The sequence below is a fragment of the Oratosquilla oratoria genome, chromosome 17, assembly GCF_046742065.1.
Source record: "Oratosquilla oratoria isolate Oo_2021 chromosome 17, ASM4674206v1, whole genome shotgun sequence".
Taxonomy (NCBI): domain Eukaryota; kingdom Metazoa; phylum Arthropoda; class Malacostraca; order Stomatopoda; family Squillidae; genus Oratosquilla; species Oratosquilla oratoria.
Genome location: NC_134793.1, coordinates 31,733 through 40,000, shown reverse-complemented (window position 1 = coordinate 40,000; position 8,268 = coordinate 31,733). Strand labels below are relative to the sequence as shown.

Here is an 8,268-nt window from a genome sequence, read left to right as displayed (position 1 = left end):
TTCTCCGCTATTGGTTGCCTAAGATGCAGGCGTCGCCGTCCAAGTTTCCTGTCCATTCCTACTGCGCTACAATCATCGCCCTAAAATGAGCTTATTGGCAATAGCCGACTTTTATACACTACTATTTTTTCATCTTCTTACAGACATCTCTTCCTCTTCCACACACATCGATCCCGTACGAGCGGGTGGTCTTTCCTACGTAATCCATAAACCAGACTCGTTCGTAAACAAAACAGGAGAAAACTTGACGGGTAACTATTTATTATTTTCGTTGTAACCAAAAGGTCTTTAGCAAAGTATTGCGTATATAACGGGTACGCAAGCGTTTGGTAACAAAGGGAATACCATAAGCGAGTAGCATTATAGCGAGAAATGCTTAGTTTGTCACCACTAAATGTTGCTTTATTTGGCCTGTTTTTTCATTTGTTTTTATTGCCGCTGCCAAAATGAAGGCGGCTCATCAGACACTTGTTCAGTGATTCTTGCATGACAGACATGCGATTAACAGACAAAGTTACAGATTAGTGAATATATGTAAGTGTAATGCATTTTTGGGCTACCATGGTGTTACGTGTTATTGGCTTGAATACTCATAATACAGTGAAAGCTATTTAAAAAAAATGGAATTCACTGTAATCTAACTTAAAAGCAGTTTTGTGTTGCCATTCTGATTTATGAGTAAGATTACCACGGGACACGAATTTGTCACACAAAATTAATTGTAACTCACTTGTAGTGGCTGTTCTCACTTTGTAACTGGTACTTGATAAGCTAATCTCACAAAATTGGTGTTGTAGCATTAAATGGAGGGTTTGGGTGGGTGTGAGCCTAACTTAACCAGCAATCTAACTCCATGTACTGTAGGTATAGGGAAGTGGTCAGCAACTTACTGTTTTTTGAGGCCACTTGTGTGGCTCCAGAAGCTTTTTACAAAATAATTCCATCAAGACAAAAAATCATGTACTGTAAATTTGTAAACAATCCAAGCAAATTTATATATTCAGCTTTGAAAATATGTGTAGCCATCAATTATTATGATTTGTAGAAAAATCTTTCCTAATCTGAACTTATTATTATTATAATTTCTTATTTATTTTTATTCATTTAATTTTTATATTGTGAATCACACAGCACAATATTTTGATTAAGATTAAAAAAATGGATCTAGCCACAAGGGTTGCTGACCACTGTTGTAGATGGCGACAGGTTAGGTTGGTAGGGTAATTTACTTTTCATGCAAAGGTGTCAGAAGTCATGACTTTACAGTTTCATCCATAGGCTTTTGGTGCTATATCTACCTATATTAACTAGCAGGAGTGTCCCCTGAAAAATCAGAAACAAGAGTTTAACAATAGAAATCTATCCAATTCTCATAAATCACAGTGAATCATTAATATCTGACATCCTTGATAGGAGAATGTGTGGTGGACCTCTGGTGAAGTTTAACAAGAAGAAGAAGGTAGGTAATGAACCTACACCAGATGTATGGTTGCAGCCAAAGTTATTACCTTTACCATATGTGCTTGGATTGTTGGGGCAGGTAATTCAGAGTTACTGTTAAGAATTGGAGAGATGTATGGAATCTGAACCTATAATTAGGTGAGTGTGAGACCAATGAAAGGGATTGTGATGGGTGAAAGGTATGCTTTGGCTCTGCCTACCCCCTTTTAGGAGGAATGGATCTCTTGGTATGTAATATTGCTAGCAGTTATAACTGATACGTGATTTGGATTGTGGTTCACATTGGAGAATTAACCTGGCAACTGCCTATCTAATAAATCGCACATGGTCCAATTTTGGCTTGGTCACAAGAAAAAATAAAAGCACTCATAAAAATGGAACGCATTCACATATCTCACACTAATTACAGCATCCAAACCCTGTGCTCCTTTCAGGAAAATGTTGCTTTACATGCCTAGCCAGTAGAAGGTGCCCATCCACAGTATGTATCCACACAAGCAACCAGCCACCATTTTACTTCTGTTGATATTGGTTACTGATTATCTATTTGGCCATATCAAAATATCTACACACATCATATCTACTTGAATATAGTGAAAATTCTGGAAATGGTGAACTGGCCATTATGATATTGTGTGCTCTGACCCATTCATATTCTTTTACTAAAATATAGAATAATACAAAGTTGCTAGATCAACTTTCTGACACGTGCCACTGTCCAACCAATGTACCAGATAAAAATGGTGGTGATAGTGCATAAGTATTGCCCCAGTCTGGGGTTTTGGCTGCATGTTATTATGGTGTTAAAATCTGCTCAGTAGCGCGCAACCAATACTTTAGGGTCTATATGGGTTGCTCCTATGGACCAGAGCCACACATCATTTTGTCTGTGATAGAGAAAATATCTGTTCATAGAGAAATTATTTTAATTTATCATACTGCAACTGTCCCCCACACTGTAATGTCCTGTACCACTTCTCTGAATATTCATTTCCTTTTTCACTGAACCCTGTGGTAGGGGAGAAAGAATACTGTCACTGAGTGTTCCCACTTGAGTCATAAAAGGTGACAAAAACAGGACAGGGATAGGACTAGGCCTCCTCATCCCTGTAGTCCCAAAGGGGACACTCCTAAAAAAGAAAAGAAAAAAAAAAGTGGGGGTCAAGTTTGAGTTTGGGAGTGTAAATGAGAGGGTGTAAGGAGTGAAGAAAGGATAAGGGAGAGATGGGGTGGCTATACTAGTAAGTGAAGAGTTAGGTAAGCATGTGGTGGAGTGGAAGGAGGTTTCTTCAAGGTTAATGTGGATGAAGGTGAAACTGGGGAAGGATATGTTGGTCTTTGTAAGTGCATATGGGCCTGGAAGTGAGAGGAGTGTAGAGGAAAGGGAGGTTTTTTGAAAATGTGAGTGCATAGAGGGTTTAGGAAGAAATGTCAATGCAGTGGTATTGGGTGATCTCAGTGCTAGAGTAGGAGGCAAACCAATAGACGAGTGGTTGGGTAGTATGAAGTGCCAGGAAAAAATTGTAGTGGGGAGATGATGGTGATGTGTCTAGAGACCTGATGATAACAAATACTGTATTTAGGAAGAAAGTCAAGCTTAAGTACACATGGGAGAGGATGGTGGATGGAAAGGTGGTAGATAGGACTTTAATAGAATATATGGTGATAACCAGGAAAAGAGTAGGAAGAGTTTTGGATGTACATGTTCTAAAGGGAGAGAGTAGGGGAATATCAGATAATTTTTTGGTGGAAGGTAAGTTGAGAGAGGAGGATAGATGGAGAAAGAGGAAAAGGACAGAAGATAGGGAGTGCTTATGGTGAACTGCTTAAATGAGAAAGAAAAGGAGTACAATAAGAAGCTAAGAGAGGAGTGGGAGGAAGTGAAGGATAGAATAGAACTAGGAGCGGAGGAGGAATGGGGATGTTTCAAGGAGAGTCACAAGGTGTGCAAAGATGTTGTGTGGAACAAGAAGGAAGGGTAGTGAGTGGTGGGATGATGAAGCAAAGAAGATTGTAGAAGAGAAGAAATGAGCATTCACAGATTGGTTGCAAAATAGGACAAGAGAATCATTTGAAAGGTATGAAGAAAAGACAAGAGAAGTAAAGCATAAGACAATGGAGGCAAAAAAGAGCAGATGTGAAATAGGGTAAGAGTATGACAGAAAGTATGGAAAGTAATAAAAAAATGTTTTTGAAGGAAATTAAGAGAGGAAGGGGAGGCGAATCAAATAGAGAAGAAAAGGTAAAGGTGGAGAGATGATAATGGAAAAAATGGCAGTAAGAGGAAGATGGGCAGAGTATTTTAGGGAGTTACTTAAATGTAAAGGAGAATAGGGAGGGAAATGTAGTTGCAGTGGGAAGTGGTAAGAAAATGACAGTGATGAATGATGAAAATGGAGGAGAAATAAGGAAAGATGAGGTAAAAGCAGCTACTAAAATGATTAGAGCAGGTAAGGCACCTGGGTTAAATAGGTGTCATGCATAGGAAAGGGAGATGTAATGGTAAGCTGACTGGTGAGGTTGTTTAAAGTGTGTCTGAGAGACAGTAGAGTGCCAGAGTACTGGAGGGAGTCCCTTTATAGTTCCACTTTACAAAGGAAAAGGGTACAAGTGTGAGTGTAGTAGTTTCAAAGGGATAAGTTTGTTGAGTGTAGTTGGGAAGGCTTATGGGAGGGTTTTGAATGAGAGTATTTAGTAGAGGAACATAGGGAGGAATTGGTGAGGAAGAGGAACAGTATGGGTTTAGGACAGGTAGAGATTGTGTGGATCAGTTTTTTGTGGTAAGGTAGATATGTGAGAAAGCTTTAGGAAAAGGTAAGGGTGTTTTTTTGGGCATTTATTGGTTTGGAAAAGGCTCATTACAGGGTAGACAGTAAGGCACTGTGGGAGGTATTACAGATATATAGGACAGGAGAAAAGATGTTAAGGTAGTCAAATTTTTATGAGAGTAGTAGAGTCTGTGTTAGAATTAGAAATGGAGAGAGTGAGTGGATTGATGTAAAGGTGAGACTTTGACAGAGATGTGTCATGTAGCCTTGGCTGTTTAGTTTATGTATGGATACGGTGTTCGAAAAGGTAAATGCAGGTGCAATGAGCTGGGGATTGGAGATGATTAAAGAAAATGGAGAATAATGGGAGATAAGCCAATTGTTGTTTGCTGATAACACAGAGGAGGGATTAGGGATGTTAGTGGGGGAGTTTGGAAAGGTGTGTGAAAGAAGGAAGTTGAAGATAAATGTGGATAAAAGTAAGGTGATGAGATGTACAAGGGTAGAGGATGGCAGCAAATTGGAAGTGAGTATTAAGGGAGAGACACTGGAAGTGGATAGGTTTAGATACTTGAGGGCAAATGTGCTGGGAAAGGAAGGATTGGTGAAATGTACATTGAGAGAAGCAAATGTCTTGGGTGATTAAAAAGTGTAATGAGCAATAGATATTTGGGAATGGATGCTAAGAAATTATATAAAGGGGTGATTGTGCTGACAGTACTGTATAGGGCAGAAACATGGAACATAAGAGAGGAAGAATTTGAATGGGTTTTGAGATGAAATGCCTGAGAAATATGGTAGAAAGATGAAAGAGTATTGGGATGATTTGGACACATGGAAAGAATGAATGAAGAAAGATTAGTAAAAGAGGTGTGGCTTATGGGAGGGTTTTGACGGCAGTGACTACATCTTATAATATGAGTACAGTGATGCAGTGTACATATGGCAGCTGATGCTGCATGTGAGAATTTGACTTGTACTGAAGTGGTTAAAATATAACTGCTATAGACAGCTGGGCCATTCACCCCTCCAAATCTCATGAAAAGATGAAAAAAAAAAATAATAATAATAAAATAAAATAATAATAATAGAGCAAGATTTGAGTCTTTCTCGTCATGGTGCTGTGAGTATGCATGTACCTATTGTATGATTTTCAGTACATTTCTAATGAAAAAGTAGAATGATATATATAGGTCCATATCTGATATTATTTATACCTGTTTTATGTTAGGTGATGGCATGTACAAAAGGACTCAAGTTTGTGTCCAACACATCCACAATCCTATTATTACACATCTCAAAAAGTCAGATGTTAATCTTATTATTTTTTTTTCTTTTTTCCAGGAGAAGGGAAGGGTAACTATTAAAACATTTCTCTTGGAAAACTATCCATAGATTCCATGTATTTGTCATACAACAAAGAGAATCTGATGTGACATTTGTGGAACAGCTATCTTATGAGTCATATTAATTATCAAGGGATAACCAACATAGGAGAGAAGCCTTTCCAATGTGACCTATTTGATGCTTTCTCACCAAAGGATAATCTTAAACATCACATAATGACCCACATCAGAGAGAGGCCATTCCAGTGTGACCTGTGTGATACAGCTTTCTCACGAAAGGGTGATTTCAGACGTCACATTATGACCCACACAGGAGAGAAGCCATTCCAATGTAACCTGTGTGATTGTGCTTTCTCACTGAAAGGTAACCTCAAACGTCATGTGATGACTCACACAGGAGAGAGACCGTTCCAATGTGACCTTTGCAATGCGGCTTTCTCAGAAAAGGTTAAGCTTAAATGTCACATGATGACTCACACAGGAGAGAAGCCTTTCCAATGTGACTTGTGTGATGAAACTTTCTCACAAAAGGGTCACCTCATATATCATATGATGACCCACACAGGAGAAAAGCCTTTCCAGTGTGACCTCTGCAATTCAGCTTTCTCAAGAAAGAGTCGTCTTAAATGTCACATAATGACCCACACAGGAGAGAAGCCTTTCCATTGTGATTTGTGCGATTTTGTGTTCTCACAAAAGAGTGATCTCAAATGTCACATGATGACCCACACAGGAGAGAAGCCATTCCAGTGTGACCTGTGTGATTCTGCTTTCTCACGAAAGGTTGCTCTCAACTATCACATGATGAACCACACTGGAGAGAAGCCATTCCAGTGTGACCTGTGCAATAAAACTTTCTCACGAAAAAGTGTTCTCAAACGTCATGTGATGACCCATACAGTGTGACCTGTATGGTGCAACTTATAAGAAACATGATGACTTTACTCTGGAGAGAAGTCTTTTACAGTGTGATGCAGATTTCTTAAGGGTGATTTCAAATATCATGTGATGACCTACAATGGAAAAAGGCCTTTCAAACAGTGTGACCTGTAACATGTACCTTTCTTAGGTAAGGGTGTTCTAAAATAGCACTTGATGTACCACACGGAGAAAAGCCTTTTTACTGTGAACTGTGCAATTCAGCTTTCTCATGAAGGAGCAATATCACACAGTATATGATGAACACAGGAGAGATGACTTTCCAATATGACTTGTATGATGCAGCTTGTTCATGAGATGGTTTCAAAAGTCATGTGATAACTCACAAAAGCTAAACTTTTCTAGTGTGACATTGTGTTGCATGTTTCTCTGTAAAGACTGGATCTGTGTGGGGAGTTATTAGATTCAAGCTCAGACCTATGGCATTTGAGGCAGAAATAAGTGTGACATATTCCTTAAAAGTGTATATATATATATATATATATATATATATATATATATATATATATATATATATATATATATATATATATATATATATATATATATATATATATATATATATATATATATATATAAATATATACTTGGCTCTTTTTTGTGTTTTTGAACTTGTTCTTTAAATACAGGTGCTCCATATGAACAAGTACTGCATGTTATTTTTATGTGTTTAATGATGCTGTGGTAAATTCCTACATACACCAATGTAGTTTTAGTGGATGTTTATAGGATCATATAAAAAATCTGTTCAATATCTCAATTTGTATTTATTAGAAATTGTCTAATTTAAGCTTGAATCTGATATGTTATAGGACCCAATAATACCACTTGAACTCTACAAAACAAAGGGATAGATGAAATAGATTAGTAAACGAACAGAGAAGTGAATGTGGTACCATTCATTAGTATTGTGAAACTTTCAGTAAAGAAAACACAATAGAAATACTGTTTTATTGCAATCTTAATGCATTCCTTACAGGCCATGTTCACCTCATTGGTTGCTGTTTTAACTTTATCCATGACATGAAACAGTAGTGTAATGTTATCAACTTGTTCATGTACTACTGGTTGGTTATCGATTTGAACAAGAGCACTGAAGAAAGGGACCTTTCTGTAAATAAGTAAATGAAAATAATATAATGAACAAACAAATGAGAACAGTGGATATTTTATTTTTCTTGCAAATATCTACATATGTTGATAAACATGTATAATTTAGTCTCAACTTATCCACATTAAATGATCAGCTGCAAGGGAAACCTGTGCCAGTGGGTTCAATAGAAATAAAACCAGGCGAGTAAAATGCATTGTTGGCGCACTGAGTACAATAGGTTGTCGCAGTGAAAAAGATACTAAAATAGGACCTAGTGACTTGAAAAATTTTGTTTGATCACCTATTTTTCTCAACAAAGTTGTGAATTTTTCTGTGGTTTTATTATTGGCCACCATGCAATTTTCAACTGTAACCAGAATTGTGACTTTTTTTTCTGACTTTATTACCATACACTAACAATATAGCCAAAGCTGGAACAATACAAGAATTGAAATCTATGTATGATAATTGGATAATAAGGACAGAGGCCAAGTTGAAACTTGCATCATATACTGTATAATGGTGACCAGACATTCTGGCCATTGTTTAGGAACAAAACGGATGTTTCGGCCGATTGGTGTGATTGATAAATAATGAACTTTACTTAGCCTTTTTGGGTATTTTGATGGGGTGTTTTAAATGTCTTTCATAACACTGACCA

The 8,268-nt window shown here is 37.4% G+C and overlaps 1 protein-coding gene across 4 annotated transcripts; it reads left to right on the top strand.

Moving 5' to 3' along the window:
• Positions 1–37: 37 nt before the first annotated feature.
• Positions 38–6,978, top strand: LOC143034124 (uncharacterized). Of its 4 annotated transcripts, XM_076200067.1 has the most exons (3): positions 210–251; positions 1,414–1,459; positions 5,574–6,978. In XM_076200067.1, the coding sequence occupies exon 3, from the start codon at positions 5,687–5,689 to the stop codon at positions 6,479–6,481; it is 795 nt and encodes a 264-aa protein (XP_076056182.1). In that variant the 5' UTR covers positions 210–251; positions 1,414–1,459; positions 5,574–5,686; the 3' UTR covers positions 6,482–6,978. The 4 variants fall into 4 exon arrangements, with proteins under 4 accessions (XP_076056181.1, XP_076056182.1, XP_076056180.1 ...); XM_076200066.1 differs by lacking the exon at positions 1,414–1,459 and having other exon boundaries at positions 38–251; XM_076200065.1 differs by lacking the exons at positions 210–251; positions 1,414–1,459 and adding an exon at positions 293–534.
• The last annotated feature ends 1,290 nt before the right edge of the window (positions 6,979–8,268 follow it).

Coding starts and splice junctions, on each gene's coding strand:
- LOC143034124 (XM_076200066.1), top strand. CDS start 5,687: ATGAGTCATATTAATTATCAAGGGATAACCAACATAGGAGAGAAGCCT.